Source organism: Oryx dammah, unplaced genomic scaffold (genome assembly GCF_014754425.2).
Source record: "Oryx dammah isolate SB20612 unplaced genomic scaffold, SCBI_Odam_1.1 HiC_scaffold_29, whole genome shotgun sequence".
Classification (NCBI taxonomy): domain Eukaryota; kingdom Metazoa; phylum Chordata; class Mammalia; order Artiodactyla; family Bovidae; genus Oryx; species Oryx dammah.
This window is the reverse complement of record NW_024070213.1, coordinates 39,777,449-39,800,848: the sequence shown is the minus strand read 5'-3', so window position 1 is coordinate 39,800,848 and position 23,400 is coordinate 39,777,449. Positions and strand designations below refer to the sequence as shown.

Here is a 23,400-nt window from a genome sequence, read left to right as displayed (position 1 = left end):
TCCTTCCATTCTATCATTTCCTTTTCAAAATCATGATACATAATGCAGGATTTATTAATTCCCCTTCCTAATGCTTTAATGGGCTTCCCAGGTGGCGCTAGTGGTAAAGAACCTACCTGCTAATGCAGGAGACTTAAGAGATGTCAGTTCGATCCCTGTGCCGGTTGATCCCCTGGGGGAGGGCATGGCAACCCACTCCAGTATTCTTGCCTGGTGAATCCCTTGGACAGAGGAGCCTGGTGGGCTTCAGTCCATAGCACCGCACAGTTGGACACGACTGAAGTGACTCGGCACATGCACAGTGCTTTAAATAGCACAGAATTACTTGCCAATCTTTCTTCTGTCTTATTTAAGGCATTCTTTTTAGTGTTTGGCTTTTCTATACCTGTGAACTTTTATAAGTGCAGGGTATTTGTTTAGCTTTCTGAAAACTACTGTTACTTTACTTACTCTTTATATTAAATAAGAAAGTACTTAAGGTTTTGGAAAATATAATAGTCAAGAGCTCTGTGTGTTACGTTTTATTGATTAAAAGAGAATATGGATAACTCAAGACTAGGTTGTCTTTTTTTCCTTAATAGTTTCCTTCTGTGGACTAGAATGCAGTGGCTAGTGTGTGTATTTTACTTTTAGAAAGCTATTGGGGAAAACAATTACTACTCTCTTTTTTATATTTTTGTCATGTGCAGTTATTTATATGAACAAAATACTTCTAAGTATATTGACTGATATTAATAATGGTGTTTTTAGATTTGGTAAAAACTGAAGGAGAGGGACTTATTTGCCAGTCCAGTGGCTAAGACTTCATGCTCCCAATGCAGGGGGGGCCTGGTTATGATCCCAGGTCAGAAAACTAGATCCTGCATGCCATAATTAGAATATCCCACATGCCCCAACTGAGACCCAGCACCGCCAGAGAAATAAATATTTAAAAAAAGAACAGACTGAAGGAGCTCAGGCCTTGATGTTAAGACAGTCTGGATGTGAATACTGGCCTAGTTGCTTACTGTGTAATTGTGGACAAATTACTTAACCTCTCTGAGATGCGGTGTTTTCAGCTGTACTGTCTTGTGTGCATTTGTGTGTAATCAGTTTGTTTCTTTCTCTTACTGTGTAAGCAAGATGAGAACCTTTTTTTGATATTTGTATATCCAGAGCTTAGAACAGAGCCTGCACACAGTAAACAGTAAATACATTTTTATTGTTTTCTGATAGAGGTAAAGCATTTTTCCTGTCCTCAGTGGAACTGTATTGTTTGTTTTAATATGATTATTTAAAAGGACAGCCTATAGAGTTTGATAAATATTGTTGTGTATGAGAGCAGTCATGATATGTTCTTAGCTTATAACCAGTGTTATATATGGACTGTTTTATTTCTGTGTTCTGGAATAGTGGTCAGTCAGGTTTAAACTATAATAAGTAGTTGTATTTTTGCTAACATGGTTTAAACTTTTAAAATCTAAAATCTTAGATATTTTCGAAGATTATGCTTCTCCTACCACAGCAGCCCAGACTCTCTTATATACTGCTGCAAAGAAAAGAAAAGAGGTATGTAGTTATTCTTTTTAAATACAAAACTGAAAGGTGACCTGTGTTGATTTGACATTCTAATGAATGCCCCTTGTAATTGAAAAATTATGTTAGTAGTTATAATCTGTAACTTAAAAAAATTTTTGTATCCTCATAAGGGAAAAGAAATATTTTTTCTTAATTGTAGTTGCTTGATAGAACACAATAAAATGTCTTTATTTTTGAAAATTTGTACATTATTTTTAATATGATAGTAAAGCAGTGAAAGCTCATGTAGACTAAAGTGGATTCTTCTGTTTCTTTAGGTGTTGCCAAAAATGATGGCATTCTGTTATCAAATCCTAACAGACCCGAACTTTGATCCTAGGAAGAAAGATGGAGCCCTGCATGTGATTGGTTCCCTAGCTGATATTTTACTGAAGGTTACGCTACTCAAATTTACTTTACTTAATAACACTGTGAAGCATAGGCAGATGAGATAATATGAGAATTATGGATAATTTAAAACTGCTGACTCTGCATAATTGAGTTGACTAAAATTTTTCTGTCATTTTAATTTTTTAAATTTAAATGGCTTTTTATTCACTTTTTCAGTATGAAACTGTTGTTATATAAAAAAGATGATACAAAATAACTTTAGGGTTGTTTCTAGAAAGATCAGTTGATACCAAGTTTCTATCTAAAGACTATTTCTCTCTTGTTTTAAAACATGCATTATGTAGGTCAATAATTTTACAAAATTTAAATAGAAGTATATTAAGTGTTTCATAAGAAACAAGCTTTATTAGGAAGTGATTTTTACATATGAAAAAGACATTAATAAGTTAAACTCAATTTCTATTTCCTAACAGAAGAGTTTATTCAAGGACCAAATGGAATTATTGTTGCAGAATCACGTATTTCCATTACTATTGTCTAACCTGGGATACCTTCGAGCCAGAGTAGGTTTTTCCATATTTCATTATAGTGTCTCGAAATCTTCATTTGTAAGTTAATTATTGAACTAAATACTTTTGGACAAATTTATCTTTTACCACTCTGGGACAAAATGAAGTCAGTGAGAATATCTTTTATAGTCATAAAAGCTGAATAAAGAGCAAATTAGTAAATAAAGGGATGTATAGATTTTAACTCCAGCTGCCCCCCCTTGCCTCACTTGTGCATATGCAGAACATACTGTGAGAGGGATGATGCTGCAGCAGTGGTACCATGTAAATTCATAAGCTGATTAATTTTTAGTGTCCAAAGCAGCATGAAAATTATATTTTGGCTAAACTCTTGATTATGATTTCCAGTATAATAGTTAGAGACACTTTAATAACATGGAGAAAATAATAATCCATGTAAATTTATTTGTATTCTAAGTATATATTATTTATAAAAGCAATATATTTTATGGAGAAATAAAAATAGAATTTTTAACAGCCTCGTGCTTACTTTTGTAACTATATCAGCACATGCTAAAACCAATATATGTTAACAATGCCTTGTACACACCAAGGCATTTTATAAATAGAAGACAGGGACTTTTCTTTTGGTCCCACTGGAGGACCACTGTGCTCCCAATGCAGGGGGCCTGGGTTCAATCTCCGATCAGGGAACTAAGACCTGGAGCAATCAAATAAAGAAAGAAATAAAAATATTTTAAAAGAGATAATAGTCACTAGAGAAATATTTGTGTGAATATAGGTTAGAAATGTAGAGGGTGCACAAGTATTTCTATAAGTAGGTTACTGTGTGTACAGACTATTAATTGTATTTCTCTTGCAAGTCGTTAGTCATTCAAATTAATTACTGTCAATTGTATTTTATGCAATAGAGATTTAAAAAAAATAATATGATTTAGTGGTCTAATAGTTTAAAGTTTGGTAATTTATACAAGGTTAATTTTTTTTTTTATCTTCTGTGACTGAAAAAGTCAAGTTTCTTAAGCTGATTAGTGTAAGGGAAAATAATATTTTATTCATTTTTGCTATGAAGACCAGTAAATGAATGTCAACACTGGCTTGTAGTGCTTTTACATATAAATAATAAGTTGTGACTCATAATATTTATTAAAGCATTGACAGGATTTTTTTTTTTAGAGACACTTAAGTTGGGCTCTGTTTAATCTTTCTTATGAATAATGATATTGCATAAAGGTAATTTAGAAGTAATAAAATTGCCTTTCTTATAAGAAGTATGGAATCGTGAAGTCAGCAACTGAGACTAATATGTTTCCCTCCAAAAAACAAATAAATAAATAGTACATGGTAGGATTAATGATGTTTTACTTAGAAGTTTTTATATTCATTATTACATAAAACCATAATCCTAATAGTTTCCTACTAACTTTTTCCTTATAACATAGTCCTGTTGGGTACTTCATGCATTCAGTTCTTTGAAATTTCATAATGAGCTCAACCTAAGAAATGCAGTTGATCTAGCAAAGAAGAGCCTGATTGAGGATAAGGAGATGCCTGTCAAGGTTGAAGCTGCCCTTGCTCTTCAGTCATTAATTTCTAACCAGACACAAGGTAAAGCCAAAATTATTACTAAATTAACAAAATTTAAAATTTAGAATAAAAATACATTTTTAGAGGGTATTTTAAATTAAAGAATAATTTTGATGTTGTCTTCTCAAATAGTTTTGTTTACTTCCTTGTCTTAAAGTTCAGAGTTTGGGTTTTTGAGCTTTTGCCCCCTCAGAATTTTATAAGAGTTTATTCCTGCCACTTTTAGGAATGTCTGTTAACTGTGGTTTCCAGAAGAATTTGAGATTAGGAAACAAGTTGATGATCGTTAAACATTAGGGTAGATGGGGAATCGAGAGACCTAGGAGTCTAGTTTTGACTGAGCTCCTGCCTTGCCGTCTAGACCTGGGCAAGATATGTGATCTGTAAAGGCTTAGATTGCCATATATTTAAATTTAGGGGGATTGGACTAGATGGCTTCAAGATTCCTTTTAGCTCTAGGATTCTGTGATTCTGCCAGTTCTGAAAGCAGCAAGTTGCATTTCTAGTGAGTGATAACATATATCTCCTTTGTTTGTTTAGAAGAATGCTCTGTTCAAAATTCAAATAAACCTTTAAAAGTAAATTCTGCATTATGAAGAACATTAGCCTTTATCCCTATACAGCAGTGTTCCAATGGAAGGCAATATTAGATAAACACATGTGGGGAGAAGGATGGTTGGAGATTGGGGTGAAAGAGTGAATGAGCGTCATCAATGTCGGGCATAGTCTTTATGTAAATGGTTTTTACACTTGTATCATGCTGTCATATTCATGTTTGATAAGTCATGCTGATGACAGAGGATACATGTGATTCAAATTTCTCAAGGGAGCTATTGGCATTTGGGGCAGGAGAGTTCTTTACTGTGCAGGACTGATTGTCCATATGTTACTCATGGGAAAATGGATACATTGGTGAACATTATTTTGGTACAACTTTATAACTTACTTACCATCAGGCACATATGTATCTGGAACCTATTACCCTGTGTTATTTACTTTGTGACCAAGTAAGTTTCACTTGTGAATCACTAATATTTTTTACTGAGTTTGTTTTTTATTGCATTAGCCAAGGAATATATGAAGCCACATGTAAGGCCTATTATGCAGGAGCTGTTGCACATTGTTAGAGAGACAGAAAATGATGATGTTACTAATGTTATCCAGAAGATGATATGTGAATACAGCCAAGAGGTAGCCTCAATTGCTGTGGATATGACTCAGCATTTGGTAAGACTGGGCATAGTTTTATGTTAGTTTGGTATAAAGGCTTTAAATAATCTAAGTAAATTAAACTCCAAAATTTGAAGTTTAGTTTGTATGTAACTGAAATGCTAATGTAAAAGTATTTGCTCTAATAATTCTGATGGTTAATAATTTCAATGTATAGTTTTCAGTTTTCCCAGATTTTGGATTTATTCATTTAAAGACAACCAGAAGTTAATTATTTGCTGTTTGATTATAATAGCTAAAATATATTTCACTTTAGTGACCAGATAAGGGCAAAGTGGCTATATTTAAAACATGACAGTTTCTATCATCAATATTCACTTGGCAAACTGCATATCTTAAAGTTTGAGCAGTGGTGGCATTTGGAGATGTGACACTGTCCTTTTGCTCACTTCTCATAGAGAAGTGTGAATGTAGCAGTACTAATTGTTGAATGTGTTTGCTGTTTTTGTAGGCTGAGATATTTGGCAAAGTTCTTCAAAGTGATGAATATGAAGAAGTTGAAGACAAGACTGTAATGGCTATGGGAATTTTACATACCATTGATACTATCCTGACAGTTGTAGAAGACCACAAAGAGGTAGGATTTCCTTGTGTTTTATGATGTCATTATAGTAACTGAAATTTGTATTATCATTGGTCATGAATTTTAAAGTCTTAACCTTTAAACTGCTGTTTATATTGCTGGATTTTAAAACTTACCCTCAAATTTTAAAGAAAAGTATTAAAATGATTGAAGGGAAATGTTACATGTGATTTTAAAGTATATCGTATATCTCTTTTGCTAAGCTTAGTTCAGTTCATCACATCTGCTATGTGCCAGGGTAGGCTTGGGGGAAAACCAAATTTAGTAGGACACAGCCCTGTTGTTTGGAATCCATAGTCTGGTCTTCTTGGTAGAGAGAGACTGCCATTCAGTTACAGAGGCAAATTTTAAATAATAGAACAAAATACTGATGTAACAAATACCTGAGAATGGAGGGGAAGAAGAGCTTAAAACGTCATCTTTCCTAGGCTGAATTCAAGAACAACATTGGATTAAGAATTTGCGCAGATGTTTGTCAAGCACTCTCATATCCGTTCAGTTCAGTTCAGGTGCTCAGTCAGGTCCAACTCTTTGCGACCGCGTGGACTGCGGCATGCCAGGCTTCCCTGTCCATCACCAGTTCCCGGAGCTTGCTCAGACTCATGTCCATTGAGTCAGTGATGCCATCAATCATCTCATCCTCTGTCTTCCCCTTATCCATTAGCTGATAGAATGTTACCATGTCCCCCTGCCATAGCGCGGGTAATGGTAATGCCCTTTTGCAGAAGAAGAGCACAAGGTTCAGGTAGTGTCTCATGTTTGCAGAGTTGGGAATTTGTAGATTTAGAGTTGCAGTCAACTGATATATCCTGATAATACATCAATTATTGCCTACCTAAAACCTGCTGCTCTCCTCCGCAAGTATTATATATTATATAGCCTTTACTTAAATTATATTTGTGTTCATTACTTCTGCCAGCACAGTTGACTTGTTTGGCAATGATGGTAGCTCTCGTTTTATACAGTGGGACTTAGGAAGCAGGTGCTGGTTCTTTAAATAGCATTGTTAAACCCTGTGGCTGTTGACTTACCGTGTGTTTATCACATACTAATGGATGCTTACCAGGTTCTTAAAAATGGTTCAATTTTCTTCTCCTGGGCAGGCCTTTCTTTGCCTAAAAGACTTAATGTAAATTTTTGTTTTCATATTCATTATTGTATGTCTGTGTCCTTGTTGAAAGTATATGGGCCTCTCTGTAATGGTGAGATTTTCAAGTTGAATTGCATGTGTACTTAAGGATTATTCTCTCTGTTTATATGTAGAACTTGTATTTTAAATTTGAAGAGAACTTAGAAATCGTCTTGTCAAGTTTTCCCAAATATGTTTGTCTGGAGGATGGGTAGTAGTAGGATAAGCATCAGGATTAGTTTGAAAAACAAAAACAAAACAACCCCACCATTTTATCTTTATGTTTTAATTTTTTAATTCTTGATATTACTTTTATTTTGAATTTCAAATAAAGTTAAAGGAGCATGTGACCTTATTGTGATTATCAAAGGAGGAATGGGTTAAAGTTGAGATACACTAATCAAATCTAGCTTCCCTAACCTATAGATGAAAAACCTTAAAGCCTTTAGCTAGATGGCTTTGCCAAGGTCATAGGTAACTAGAGGCAAAACAAGGACTGGAATCTTGGTCTCCTGACTGCCAGTCGTATGATTTTGAACTTTGACTTACTAAAAGCAAGCTTTGAAAGCAAGATTTCCTTAAAAGAAATATTTACATGTGTACAAATACTTAATGTATGAAGAGTAAAATTAGAAATCTGAAAAAGATGGCTAGTATTTTTATGTCTTCACATAGAAGTCCTAGATATATTAGGAATTAAAATATTGGTATAAAATATGAGATAAGAAATTAATTTAACTTGTAATTTTATTATGATTTTAACCCAAATTTCTATCATTAGCCCACTTTTCAGAATATCCTGGTTATTCTTTGATGTTTAATTTTTCACATGGAATTTAGAATTAACTTCTTAATTTCTCTTCTCAAAAAGGTCCTATTGGAAAAAAAAATCCTATTGGTATTTTTATTGGGATAATATTAAATTTATAGATTAAATTAAGGGTTATGATGAATTTTAAACTAAATGTTTAAAATTTGTCTTTAGGTTACTCAGCAGTTAGAGAATATCTGTCTACGGATCATTGATCTTGTTTTACAGAAACATGTAATTGGTAAGTTCAAAGATAGAATAAAAAGGTAAACTGAGACTATTTTTAAATTTGATGAAAAATGCATTTTAGCCCTTCAAATTCAACAAGATGGACAGTTTTGAGAAAGAGAAGCTTGCCTTCTGTTCAATTTTTAGATATACTTTCTCAGATTTCTAGATTTTCATTTAGAGGTAAGCTTAACATACCCAATTAAGAATTTTTGTTGTTGGAGTTTTTAAAGAACAGAGATTTTAAATGTTTTTTAGAAAGAAAGAACTAAGATGAGGTTCAAGTGAGGTTACTTTAGGATTGAAAAATGTGAGATGATAGGCATATATTCTATCAGAAGTGTGAATTAATTGTTATTCTGTTTATGTTATGGTACCTGAATTCTGAGTAGAGTCAGTAGTTAATGCTGGATGTTATAGATTGATTGGGATTTGTAGAAGAGGCAACTTTTCATAGTATCCAAGCATTTTGAAGATACTAGCCACAAGTCTTGTGGGTAGGAGAGAAATGTAGCCTGTATAGTGTAAGAGATAGAAAGATGGAACAAAAGCAGGTTACCACATTAGAGCAGCCGTCTCCAAACTTTTATCATTCACACCATTAGTAAAAAATTGAGCATGTACTTCTAATGTATATGAATTATAATTGAGGATATATTTATATGCAATATACATGTTACTGTGCTACATTTACATACATAAAGAGAAATGTAAAACATGAGATTGAATATAAATGAATATGTTTATCTCTACTAAGTGTTCTAATGCATTCTTCTCCCATTTTAGAGGATTATCCTCTACCCTGCCAACCTAGTCCTTACTTTTGAAATCATCACTATAAAGCAGTTGTTCTCAAACTTTGATGTGGATAAGAATCACTGAGGATCTAGTTAAAATGAAGCTTCCTGGACCATAACTTCAGAGATTCTGATACACTCAGAAAGAATATATTCACTTATGTCCTTTTTGTGAAGAGATGCAACTGAAAATTCTCCATTAAAAATTTTCTTTTAAGGACTTCAAACATGTGAAAACATTTGACTTACAATATTGTATTAGTTTCAGGCTTACAACATAGTAATTGGATATTTTTATAGAATATGCTATATACAAAGTTATAAAATACTGACTATATCCCTTGTGCTGTGCATTACATGCTTGTAACTATTTCAGGTCAAGGGGATTAAGAGGTACAAATCACTAGGTGTAAAATAAATAAGTCACAAGTATGTAATCTCCATTGAAATTTAAAGTAAGTAGTCTTGAGGAAAAAACTGTGAAGTAAAGCAAAGTGAAGTGGTTTATACCAACTTTCTGTAATCTGCCTATACCAGATTTGTAATTTGGGCAATTACAACATCAGGATGTTAAGAAAAGAAAAGGGGCCTATTTCTTGAGTGCAGTGGGCCAAGGAGAAAAGTTTCAATTGCCTCTCTCCTCTAATCTCATCTCTAGTGCCAAGGTGATCTCTCTCGTGTTTTTAGCTGTGATGCATGAACTGTTAATGGCCCTTTTTTTTGAACCAATATTTAGTCATGTAAGATTTTAGGTTAAACAAAAAAAAAAACCTAATTCTGGAAGATATTGTGGGCTGTTAATGCAGGACCCCACCATAGCAGTCTGACCATGTTTATGTCCATGGTCCAGTCTTTTTCCACTGTCCCACTTTTGCCTTCTTCTTTTGCCTGTTTTTATTGCTAATTTACTCTTGAACTTCATGTATTATTAAAAGCTAGGCTTAGACATTACTGATTTAACTGCTCTATCTTATGCAATAAGTCAAAGTTAGTATAACCATCCTACCCTAATAGTCCGTTGTCTTGGCTGATACTAAATGAAAAAAACTTCTGGTTAATTTAAACATAAATGGAATTGGTGGAAGGGTATTGGTAGCTCACCAAAGCAGTGGGAAGGCTGGAGTTGGCCAGAGTCAGCCAAGATTCTGCGATAAAAATGGTCTGCTTAGAAGGCCTGTGCTGCCTTGCTCAACACTGGGTCCTACACTGCTGCCCACCATAGTCCAAACTCCCAACACAGACTGTGATCCTCCTAATTATTCCCCACCCCCACAAAAAAAACTGGAACAGCTTTCTGCCTTTTAGTTTCTCCCTCAGATTCATAGTCCTGGTCTTGAGCATCTTGAGTGGTCTGGTAAAGTACACAGGCTGTAGCCATCAAGAGCATGAAAGAAAATACTGGGCCTCTTTTCTTTCTTTTAGGCTTCATGTTAGGAAGAGGCATTTGCTTTCCTGAACAGAACTTTCAGAAATTTTTTATTCAGGCCATTGGTTGTATTTCAAGTGATTGTCTATCCTAAATTATTTCCCAATATCTATGATTTCTATCTTATTTTGCTTTTGGTAAGGCAAATATCTGTATTGCTAGCTTTTAAATATATTAAAATTTGAATAATGTTATAGAAAAAAATTTTATTCAAGCTTCCAGGGTGAATATTGGTTCCCTTGAATAAGAAGAAGGAAAAAAAAAAAAAAACCAAAACTTTGAAGTTAGACTTTTTTGTTCAGTGACATGGTAGGAAATTTTTGAAATTCTTGTGTTGAGGTTTGTGTTTTCTGATTGTATATTTAGATATAATTTCCTTCTGAATGAGGGTAAGAATAATAAGTATATGTACAAATGCAAGAATATTCCCTTTGGACTCTTTTAATAGTAAGTATAATTATCTTGAAGTAAGTTGAAAAGCATTGTACTAATTTTCCAAGCTTTGTAAATTGGCAAAATATATTCTGTATATAGTTTGTAAAAAATACATGCAGCAGATGGATATTTTCACCTAGATGAATTAAGTTCTCTGAAGAAGATTAATTGTTTGTAAATTTAAAATCCTGTGCATGAGACACATACAGTAATTGTTCCTTCTTGTATCCATTTCTAATAAGGGTTTATATATAAACTTTATTTTCTATATTACAAAACACAAAAAATACAACTTTTCAGTGTTACAAGTAAGTTTAGTCAAAACAAATCTTTTCCATATCTTATTGAGTAGGGAGCAGATCTTAGTGAGAAATGGAAGATGACAAATATTAATAGAGATAGCAAGAGATGGGAGCTGAGAAACAGATGCTCAAAAGTATGTTAGATATAAGATATGTGTGAGTATATAGCCTAAATCCTCTTCTGTGTGGTCTTTGTGTTTAATTTTTGCTATTTGCTAGGATTCTAACTAGAGATTTTCTTCTTTCTAGAATTCTATGAAGAAATTCTTTCACTGGCTTACAGTTTAACTTGCCACGGTATTTCTCCTCAGATGTGGCAGCTTCTAGGTATATTATATGAGGTTTTTCAGCAGGATTGTTTTGAATATTTTACAGGTATGACTTTGACCATGTAACATTTTTGTTGTTCTGTGTCTAGATAGGTATTATTTCCTTTGACACTTGACATAAAGACCTATGATTCCAGTACTAATCAGAAAATAATTATTCTTCCTTTCCTGTTGAGTGGTGCTGTTGTAGGACTTTTAGCTCTAGGAGTAGAGGTCGTAGTAGGAAGGCTATATTTCCTACTGAATCTTAAATTACTTTGCAGTCAGAGTATATATCCATATATTAATTAATATTTTCTGAATGTCAACTATATTCTAAGCAATGTTCTAAGCTCAGCAGTACATCAGGGAACAAAATAGACAGCCCTTGCCCTTTTGACACCTCCATTCTAGTATGGGGTGGAAGAGGCTAGGAAACAGACGAATAAGCAAATAGAGTGTGTCAGATGGTAATGAGTGCTATGGGGAAAAGGAAAATTCATAACAATCACTACAGTAAATGATGAGAATTTTAATTTTTCTGATCCACATTTCCCTCATCAATAAATAGGACAGGTGTACCATTTTAGTTTCTAGTGTTTTGTGGTTGCAAGGGAAGATAGTAATGTATGGGTGCTATAGAAATGTGCTTTCAGTGGTAATAATTTGTTTCTACTTCTGTCACTCAGATCTCATTGAGCGTTTGAATTTTTTTCCAGACATGATGCCTCTTCTGCATAATTATGTGACAATAGATACAAATACTTTACTGTCAAATCCAAAGCATTTAGAAATACTTTTTACAATGTGTAGAAAGGTAAGCATGTCCTAATCATTTGTCATAGTGATTCTTACTAATGTTTACTGACTAGTGTTGTCTTGCACCTCAGGTACTCTCAATTTATTTCTTATATATTTAGTTGTATATTGCTCTTATGAACATATATTTGTCATTTTGTGTTTTCAAATGGAGTTTGGAATTATATTCTGAAAATTTCATATTGTGTGTTATACTTAATGTTTGCTACTTCTATAGCTGTGTACTTCACAATGCTTAGGTAAATAAGTTTCCATGTATTTTTTCTTTCAAAAATATAGACTTACTACTTGATTAAAGAAGAGTTCTAGGAAAATATCACAGTTTGTCAATTAGTGATTTTTCTTTTAATTGAATGTATATATTGGAAAACACTAGGTATAGGTAATTTGAACATAAACAAGACAAAAAAAAATTGGAATAGTTGGAAAGATAGCATCATTTAACTCAATACAGGATAGTTTGTAAGCCACATAATGACTACTGTTGCATTCATGCACAAGCATGATTGTCTACTATGTTATCTTTGTCACAAATGCCCCCTCTTGGTTATATCTAGGAGTGATTCATGACTAATGCTTTCCTCCTCTTTTAGGTGAATATGTGTATATTCATAAATATAAAACTGTATTACATAGAGATGGCAGATTTTGGAAAGCTTAAATAGCCAGAAACCTAAGTTTGGCTTTGGAGTTGGGAGTAAGATAGCCAGTGTACAGCCTGCTTTCCTTGCTAGAAGAGATGTGTACCAGGCTCTGTTAAGAGTGCTGACCTCATAATCCGTTTATCTAAGTTAGGTCTCAGTTCAGTTTTAAAGAGCCTTGGAGATTTGGGGAGGTCACTTAGTTACATCACATTTAAACTGCAGGAGTAGAATCATGATTTTTGAAGACTCATATAGCTCTATGGGAACCCAGCTTGTTAGGTCATAATTACCTGGCTGTCCTCAGGGTTTTCCTGTTACAGAGATAGCTGCTAGTGAGGAAAAGGGGCAGAGAAAGCAGCAAGTAGACAATTAACTCACAGCTGCTCTGTATTGTAGCGGATAGAGTAACAGTGATGTTCACAATGATGTCCTTCTTAGCAAGTAAATTTATTTCTTATTATCTTATTAGCGCACTCTTACTGTGTATCAGGTATTTCCTGAGCATTTGTATACATTAATTTATTTAATCTTTTCAGCATTATATCACCTTTTTGTCAAAGAGGAGAGAGACATTTTGCATTGTGCTTGAGGTTTAGAAAAGTGACCTAGGTCATATAAGCAAAGAGGAACTAAAGAGCCTTTTAATAAAGGTAAAAGAGAAGAGTAAAAATGCTGGCTTAAAACTCAACATTCGAAAAACTAAGATCATGGCATCTGGTCCCATCACTTCCTGGCAAATAGACGAGAAAACAGTGGCAGTTTTTATTTTCTTGGGCTCCAAAATTGCTGGGGACAGTGACTGAAGCCATGAAATTAAAAGATGCTTGCTCCTTGGAAGAAAAGCTATGACAAACCTAGACAGTGTATTTAAAAGCAGAGACATCATTTTGCTGACAGATGTCTGTCTAGTCAAAGCTATGGTTTTTCCAGTAGTAATGTATGGATGTGAGAGTTGGGCTATAAAGAAGGCTGAGTGCTGAAGAATTGATGTTTTTGAATTGTGATGCTGGAAAAGACTCTTGAGAGTCCCTTGGACAGCAAGGAGATCAAACCAGTCCATCCTAAAGGAAATTAACCCTGAATATTCATTGGAAGGATTGATGCTGAAGCTGGCCACCTGATCTGAACAGCCGACTCACTGAAAAAGACCCTGATGCTGGGAAAAATTGATGGCAGGAGAAGAAGGGGACAACAGATGATGAGATGGTTGGATGGCATCATAGACTCAGTTGACATGAATTGGGCAACTCTGGAAGACAGTGAAGGATGGGGAAGCCTGGTGTGTTGTAGTCCATGGGGTCACAAAGAGTTGCCCACGACTGGGCAACTAAACAGCAAATCTAGTTCCAGAGCCCATTTTTAAACTATTGCACTATATTTTGCTTCCCTTCCTTTTGTGGAAGGAAGAGAAACAGAACCTCAAACCAGCAAACAGAGAAACCAAGTAAATGTAATTTGGGATAAAGGGACTGATTTTTTTTGTTCTTTCTGTACCATATAGTCCTATGACATAAATACATTATTATATTCCTTTTTACAGATGGGAACAGTAGGGCATAGAGGTGAAATAGCTTTTCTAAAAACACAGCTCATAAATAGCAGAGCTAGGATTTAGACCTAGGCATTCTGGTCCCAGAGTCCATTTATACTTAGAATCTAGATCTAGAAACACTGCCCTAGAGGTGGAATTTTGTTTATGTAAATAGGGTTGATTCTTGGTTTTGCTAGCTATCTGTTTACAGTTCAGCTCCCTGACCCATCTATTTTCCAGCTTCCACAGTTTTATAGCTGTCTCTTTTTCCTTTTATATGTCTTTGTGGATGTATGCCTCTAAAATATCTTTATCTTCATTTTAATGGCCTTTGGGAAGGGATAGAATTGAACAGGGATGTTCATATCTGTCGTCTTTATCTGGAAAGATTCTCAGTTCAGCTTTCTTAAATCATATTTGTCTAGGAAATTATCCAATTCATCTGAGTTTAAAAAAATATAAAGAATATAATATTCTTCATAGTATTTTCATTTTTAATCTTTCCTTTATAGGTATTTGTACCTTTCATTCCTAACACTTTTTAAAATTTTGCTTTGCTTTTTAAAATAATTTTGAAAATAATACATTTGATAGAAGTTGTCAAATTATTAAAGTCTTTAAAAAATGAATCTAGTTTTGATTTCTCTTTGTTACCTCTATTTGTCTATTATTCCTAATTTCTGTCTTACCTTTATTTCTTAAGTCTGTTCTTTTTCTTATGTGTTGTGTTTGAACACATTAATTTTTCATATTTCCTAATTTCTAATATAAGTATGCCTGTTCTCTATAAATCTCTCTTCTGTGAACCTTATTATAAGGCTGTCATATTCTTTGTATGAACATGTGCTTTCTATAATTGTTCATTCAGTGAAAATACAGAATTGTCATTAGGGGAACAGTCTGGTAAGCTTTGTTATATTCATCTTCTGTAATACTGTTTAGTCCTAAATGGTTTAACATCTTTGGAAAGTACTTCAAGTTATAAAGTCCATGTGAGAAAATTCAATGGTATGTAATATTATATTTATGGTTTCTTTATGAAAAACTGGGTGGATACAGACAGGAATTCAAAAAGAACAGAAAAATACGAAAATACAGGGTTTGTTTTGTTAAGAAGGTTTTTTTCTTTATTTTATTGTATCATTTTATTGTTTTTAGTGCCTTACTTAAAGGGAAGCTTTATTTGTCTTGACAGGTAACAGCCTATTTTTAATCCAGAGTTAAATAAAGTGAATTATTACTCATATAAGGAATTAGAGTAGATAAAAAAGATAGATGGACTTTATTTTGAACTTCCTTTTTTTGGGTTGGCAAGGTAAACTCATGATGCAAACACCATGATTCTAATGGCTGCTTTTTACGTGATATTTACTTTATGTAAACTTGATTACAGTTTTACAGTGTCTGAGTGAAATTTTAATTACTGCAGGTACTATGTGGAGATGCAGGAGAAGATGCAGAATGTCATGCAGCCAAACTTCTTGAAGTCATCATTCTTCAGTGCAAAGGAAGGGGAATTGATCAGGTAATATATGTGTAGGAAATATCCTACTTGATGTTTAAAATTTACAATGCCTGCTTGACATTTTGTTTATATTATGATGAAAAATTATAAAGATAACCTATAGTTTGTATTTACTGGTACAAATCTTATAACAAAAATACCCATGCAATTTGAAAATTGTTCCTTGCATTCTAGATACACAGAAAAATATGTAATAACTTAAGAGACAAGTAAATCATGAAGGAGATAAATGTACAAATCCTGCTCAATTTGATTCCCAGAGATTTCCTTTTTTCCTTTGTTTTTGTGTATGCTATTGAAATATTCCCAGATATCTTTTTAAACCAGAAATGAAGGTGCAAAAAGCAAAAATGTTTTTCTCTATTGATACAAGATTAATTCAGTTTTTGATACAACTGTGGTATGATATTCTGTTACTGAGAAAAGTGTTTAAGTGTAGAGTTTTTTTCCAATTCTGTAATATTTACTCCATGTATTTTTGTATAACAGCTTTGTTGAGATATAATTTATATACCATCCAGTCAGTCATTTAGAGTTTATGCGTCACTGGTTTTTAATATAGTCACCAAATTGTGCAACTATTATCACAGTCAGTTTTCAGAATATTTCATCACTACCCCTGAGAAAACTCTGTGCCCTTTAGTAGTTATTTCTCATTTCACCTAAATGACCCTCAACCCTAGGCAACCATTATTCTACTTTCTTTCTCTACAGATTTGCCTATTTTAGACATTTTATATAAATGAAATCATATGTGGTTCTTTGTGAATGACTTCTGTTACTTAGCACATAATATTTTAAAAGATACCTTCATGTTATAGCAGATATCAGTACTGTATTTCTTTTAATTGATAAATATTTCATTATATGATTATATTACATTTATTTTAGCTATTCGTCGATTGATGGACATTTTTCTTATTTCCACATTTTGGCTATTGTGAACAATGTTGACATGAACATTTGTATGCTGATTTTTGTGTGGACATGTCTTCATTTCTCTTGGTATATATATTTATATATGTGTATATATAGGAGTAGTAATTCTGTGTTTAACCACTGCCAAACTTTTCCAAAGCAGCTGCACCATTTCCTGTTCCTACCAGTACTGAATGAGAGTTCTGATTTCTCCATATCCTCACTAACACTTGGTTGGTCTTTTTGTTATAGCCATCCTAGTAGCGATATTTCATGGTTTTGGTTTGCATTTTCCCAGATGGCTTATGATAGTGAGCATCTTTTCATGTGGCTGTTTGTATTTTTTAAAGAATGTTTATTCAGATTTTTTGGCCTATTTTTAATTGGTTTATTTATTTTTGAGTTGTAGAGCTTCTTTGTATATATTCTAAACTCAAGTTCCTTATCAGATATGTACTTTGTAAAAATTTCCTCTCAATTTTTGTGTTATAACTTTCTTGATGATGTCCTTTGAAGCACAGGAAAGTTAATTTTGATGACATCTAATTTATTTTTTTGTTGTTGTGGTGGTTGTCATCATATTTAAGAAATCATTGCTAAATTCAAGTTTATAAAAAAATTCCATTTTCTTCTAAGAGATTTATGGTCTTAGCTGTAATATTTAAGTCTTTAATTCATTTTAGTTAATTTTTGTAGATGGTGTGAGGAAAAGGTACAAAGTCATCATTTTGCATGTAGATGTCAAGGTGTCTAGGAGCACTATTTCTTGAAAAACTATTCTTTCCCTGTTGAAATGTCCTGGCACACTTGTCAGATATATTCACTATAAATGGGAGGATGTATTTGTGGACTTTCATTCAGTTTTGATGAATTTTTTTGTCCTTAATCTAGGATTGCACTATTACTGTAGCTTTGTAGTAAGTTTTTGAAATTAGGAAGTTTAATTCCTCCAGTTTTCCTGTGTAAGATTCTTTTAGCTAATCTGGACCCTTGAATTTCCATATGAATTTTAGGACTGACTTTTCAGTTTATGGAAAGAAGATAGCTGGAATTGTGATAAGCATTGTGCTAAATCTTTAGATTACTTTAGGAAGTATTGTCACTTTGAGAATAAGTCAATCCCTGAACATAGGATGTCTTTCCTTTTCCTTTTATTTAGGGTGTCTTTAATTTTTTTCAAAAATGTTTTATAGTTTTCAAGTACATTTCTTTTGTTAAAATCTTCCTAAAATATTTTATCCTTTCTAATGCTGTTGTAAATGGTATTGTTTTCTTAATTTTATTTCCAAGTTGTTTATTGCCTGTGTTTAGAAATACATTTTTTTGGTATATTTTGTTTCTTGCAACCTTGCCAGAGTTGTTTATTAGTTTTAATAGAGTTTCAGAGAATTTCTTTGGATTTTCTGTATACCAGGTCATCTCATCTGCAGATAGAGTTTTGCCTTTCCAACCTGGGTGCTTTTTATTTTACTTTTCTTGCCTAGTTTCCTTGGCTAGAACCTTCAGTGCAATGGTGAATAGGTATGGTGACACCTTGTCTTGTTCTTAATCTTAGATAGGGAAGCATTCCTTTCACCATTAAGTCTAGTGTTAGCTGTGGGTTTTTCATAGCTGTCTTTTATCAGATTGGGTGCGTTCCTGTTTACTCCTGTTTTGTTGAGTGTTTCAATCATGAAGGAGTGTCAGATGCTTTTTTGCCTCTCCTGAGATGATCATATGGTTTTTGTTCATTTAATATGGTGTATTTGTTGATTTTCAGATGTAAAATCAAGGTTGAATTCCTGGTGTAAATCCTACTTGATCATGGAATATGATCCTTTTTATATATTTCTAGATTCAGTTAGATGGTATTTTTTATAATATTTTTGTGTCTATATTTATAGGTGATATTGATCTGTAATTTTTTTTCTTGTGGTATCTTTGTCTGGATTTGGAATCAGTGTTATGCTGGGCTCGTGGAATGAGTTGGGAAGGGCTCCCTCCTCTTCTATTTTTTGGAAGAATTTATGAAGGTTGGTATTTTTTAAATGTTAGAATATAGCAGTGAAGCCATCTTTGCCTGAGGTTATTTTATGGGTAGTTTTAAAATTACCAGTTCAATCTCTTAGTTGTTATAGGTCTACTTGTATTTCTGTTTCTTTTTGAGTTAATACGGGAGTTTGCATCTTTCTTAGAAGTTGTCCATTTCATCTAATTAGTTGGCATGCAGTTCATAATATTTTGTTATCCTTTTGTAGGTCAGTGATAATGACCCTGTTTGTTATTGATTTTAGTAATTATCATCTTCTCTTTCTTTCTCTTTTTCCCCTTTTGTTATTTAAAGTAAAATTTGTCAATTTTGTTCATTTTTTCAATGAACCAATTTATGATTTTTCTCTCTTTGTTTTTCTGTTTGCTATTTCATTAGTTTTTGCTTTAATTCTAATAATTTATTCTTTTCTACTTTCTTTGAGTTTAGCTTGCTCTTCTTTTCCCAGAGTCTTGAGTTGGAAATTTAGGTTATTAGATTGAGATCTTTCTTGCTTTTTATTATAGAGATTGATAGCTATAAATTTCCCTCTAACTGCTGCTTTAACTACATTAATAAGTTTTGGTATATGTTCATATTCATTCATTCAAAATATGTTCTTATTTCCACCTTAGATAATGCTGATATAGAGATGTGTCTTGAGGTAGAAAGAAGGGATGTCAAAACTTAAGTCCAATGGCTTTATCTTCTTAGTTAGAATTGTTAAGAAATAAAGAAAGTTGAAATTTCAGTTTGGAGAAGTCTAGTAAGTCTAGTAGAGAAAAATTGAGTAAAGGAATTGCATTTGGTTGTATAGACTCATTTGAAGTTAGCAAATAAGAATTTCAGGTGTAATACTGTGGATTTCTAGTTCTAAAACTGGATTGTCAGAGGGATTGAAAAGTTGGTATCCAAGCATTTCTATGTCAGAAAGTTGAGTAAGCTCACTGTCTAATGTTAGTGAGGTTACCACTACTGTGCTGAAGGATTATAACATCTTGGAATGAAATTCCTCAGTATTTCCTATAAATTGGTAGTTATATCTAGATATTTTGGTAAGATTTATTTGTGATTTCTTTTGCAAGAATACTTCATAGGTGGTGGTGTGTGTTCCTACCAGGAGGCACAGATGTCTGGTTGTCTCTCATCTTATGATCTTAGTGCTGATGGTGATGGTATTTTAATTCTGTCATTCTTTCATCATTTATGAGTAGTAAGATTTCTATGAAGAGAAGTGTTTTCTCATGAATTTATTAGGTTCCTCTGAGGAACAGTTTGAGTATTTCCCTTTATTTGTCATGACTGAGGCAATAAGTTTGTTTCTTAGCATCTTCCAAAGATGACCAGTGAGATGTTTTGGGAGTTTTTTTTTTTGGGGGGGGTTTTAGTATTATTTGAACTTACATATTCAAATTTATTTGATGTGTTTCATTTAAATCTGTAAATTCAAATAATACTAAAATAATACTTCAGAATGTTTCAAGTACACAGAGTTCGTTCAGCCTTGGCTAGTGGGAGCCTCTTGAATTTGCCATTTGAGTGCTTTTGACCTGACTCTAGTAGTGTTTGGGAATTTTCTGCTATCTGGTGTGACTAGATGCTTCAGGTTCATCTTGTACATTTCCTGCCCTACCCTGGGAAATGGTATTCTAGGACTATAAGCAAAAGGGAGAGCCTCTGCTATTGAGTTGGTCATTATTTCCACAAAAGAGAACCAGAAAATACATATTATATTATTTTAAGAGTAATGCATTAGAAGACATGGATATTTCCCACTCAAATTCAAGACTACATTATTTTTATTTAACCAAATTGATCCTAATCAATATCCGCTAAACCCAGAATCCTTGTTCTCATCATAATTACTCATTTACTTTATACCACTAATATGTATTAATATATAGAGTCTCATAAAGGATTAATCTCTGAAATATACAAGCAGTTCATGCAGCTCAATATCAGAAAAACAAACAACCCAATCAAAAAATGGGAAGAAGACCTAAATGGACATTCTCCAAAGAAGATATACAGATGGCAAATAGACACATGAAAAAATGCTCAACATTGCTTATTTTTAGAGAAATGCAAATTAAAACTGCAATGAGATATCACCTACACCAGTTAGAATGGCCGTCATCAAAGAATCTACAAACTGAATGCTGGAGACAATGTGGAGAAAAGGGAACCCTTTTGCACAGTTGGTAGAAATGTAAATTGATACAGCCACTATGGAGAGTATGGAAACTTCTTAAAAAACTGGGAATAAAACTGCCATATGACCAGCATCTCACTACTAGACATACCCTGTGAAACCCACAATTCTAAAAGATGTATGTACCACAGTGTTCATAGCAGCACTATTTACAATAGCCAGGACATCAAAGCAACCTAGATGTCCTTCAACAGATGAATGGATAAAGAAGTTGTGGTACATATATACGATGGACTATTTCTCAGCCATAAAAAGGAACAAATTTGAGGGAGTTCTAGTGTGGTAGATGAACCTAGAGCCTGTTATACAGAATGAAGAAGTCAGGAAGAGAAAAACAAATATTGAATATTAATGGATATATATGGAATATAGAAGGATGTACTGATGAGACTTTGCAGGGCAGCAGTAGAGACACAGAGAGAACAGACTTGTGGACACAGTGGGGGAAGTACAGGGTGGGATGAATTGAGAGGTAGTACGGAAACATATATATTACCATATGTAAAATAGATAACAAATGGGAAGTTGCTGTGTAACACAGGGAGATCAACCGGGTACTCTGTGACAATCTAGAGGGATTGGATAGACGGGAGATGGGAGAGAGGTTCGGAAGGGAGGGAACAATGTATACCCATGGCTGATTCATATTGATGTATGACAGAAACCAACACAATATCATAAGATGATTATCCTCCACTTAAAAATAATAATAAAAAGTATATACACAGTGTCAGTGTAGTTATACCAGCATTGTAACAAACATGTGATTACATTGCCTTAAACATGTGTGTTTAAGATTTTTTAGTAGCTCTTTTTATCTCAAGGGTATATTCATATGCTAGGAATATTTATAGCCAAACATGTCAAGTCACAAATTTTAAAATAATTTTAAAATAATCCCTGTTTGATTATTCATTTTATTTTAACTCCTAGGGATTGCTTAAATTTTTTTATGAATAAATAAAACATAACACATACTCTCAAGTCTGGTTTACAAAAAACAAAGTATATTCAGAAAAATCTAGCTTCCATCCCTGTCCACTCTACCATTACTCTCTCTCCCTATTTCCATCTCCCCCAACCCCAGTTTTTAGTTCATACTTTCATTAAAAAAAATAAGCAAATAGTTACATTCATTATCTCCTCACCTTCTTAAGTAGTAGTGTTGTTGTTGTTCTCTCGCTAAGTTGTGTCCAACTCTTTGTGACCCCATGGACTGCAGCATGCCAGTCTTCCTTGTTCTTCAGTATCTCCTGGGGTTTGCTTAAACTCATGTTTATTGAGTTGGTGACTCCAAATAATGCCCTCATCCTCTGTCTCCCCCTTCTCCTCCTGCCCTCAATCTTTCCCAGCATTGAGGTCTTTTCCAGTGAGTCTGCTCATTGCATCAAGTGGCTAAAGTATTGGAACTTCAACTTGAGTATCAGTCCTTCCAGCGAATATTCAGGACTGATTTCCTTTAGGATTGACTGGTTTGATCTCCTTGTTGTCCAAGGGACTCTCAAGAGTCTTCTCCAGCTCCACAGTTTGAAAGCATCAATTCTTCAGCACTCAGCCTTCTTTATGGACCAACTCTCACATCTGTACATGACTACTAGAAAAATATAACTTTAACTATGTGGGCCTTTGTTGGCAAAGTGATATCTCTAGTTTTTGATACACTGTCTAGGTTTGTCATGGGCTTCCCTGGTGGCGCAGACGGTAAAGTGTCTGCTTGCAATGCGGGAGACCCGGGTTTGATCCCTGGGTTGGGAAGATCCCCTGGAGAAGGAAATGGCAATCCACTCCAGCACTCTTGCCTGGAAAATCCCATGGATGGAGGAGCCTGATAGGCTTTTTCCCCAGGAAGGGAGTGTCTTAATTTTGTGGCTTCAGTCACTGTCTGCAGTGATTTTATAACCCAAGAAAATAAAATCTGTCACTGTTTCCACTTTTTCCCCATCTGTTTGCCAGGAAGTGATGGGACTGCATGCCATGATCTTAGTTTTTTGAATGTTGGGTTTTAAGCCAGCTCTTTTACTCACCTCTTTGACCCAGATCAAGAGGCTCTTTAGTTCCTCTTCACTTTCTGCCATTAGAGTGGTATCATCTGCATAGCTGAGGTGGTTGATATTTATCCTGGCAATCTTGATTCTAGCTTGTGAGTCATTCAGCTCAGCATTTTGCTTGATGTAACCCAGACAGCATATTAGAAAGCAGAGATATCACTTTGCTGACAAAGGTCCATATAGTCAAAGCTATGGTTTTTCCAGTAGTCATGTACGGATGTGAGAGTTGGCCCATAAAGAAGACTGAGTGAGTGCTAAAGAATTGATGCTTTTGATTTGTGGTGCTGGAGAAGACTATTGAGGGTCACTTGGACAGCACAATCAAATCAGTCAGTCTTAAAGGAAATCAACCCTGAATATTCAACTGGAAGGACTGATGCTTAAGCTGAAGCTCCAATACTTTTGCCACCTGATGCAAAGA

General features: G+C 33.9%; 1 protein-coding gene across 2 annotated transcripts in view; it reads left to right on the top strand.

Annotated features, from left to right (window-relative positions):
• Positions 1–23,400, top strand: part of LOC120858527 (importin-8-like) — a 67,605-nt gene that overhangs the window by 29,668 nt on the left and 14,537 nt on the right. For both annotated transcript variants that reach the window (XM_040234632.1, XM_040234633.1), the window contains 10 exons: positions 1,472–1,548; positions 1,836–1,952; positions 2,382–2,471; positions 3,881–4,046; positions 5,092–5,252; positions 5,707–5,832; positions 7,953–8,019; positions 11,216–11,341; positions 11,994–12,091; positions 15,698–15,793. In XM_040234632.1, the coding sequence (XP_040090566.1) occupies positions 1,472–1,548; positions 1,836–1,952; positions 2,382–2,471; positions 3,881–4,046; positions 5,092–5,252; positions 5,707–5,832; positions 7,953–8,019; positions 11,216–11,341; positions 11,994–12,091; positions 15,698–15,793 (1,124 nt within the window). The remainder of the gene's footprint in view (positions 1–1,471; positions 1,549–1,835; positions 1,953–2,381; positions 2,472–3,880; positions 4,047–5,091; positions 5,253–5,706; positions 5,833–7,952; positions 8,020–11,215; positions 11,342–11,993; positions 12,092–15,697; positions 15,794–23,400) is intronic.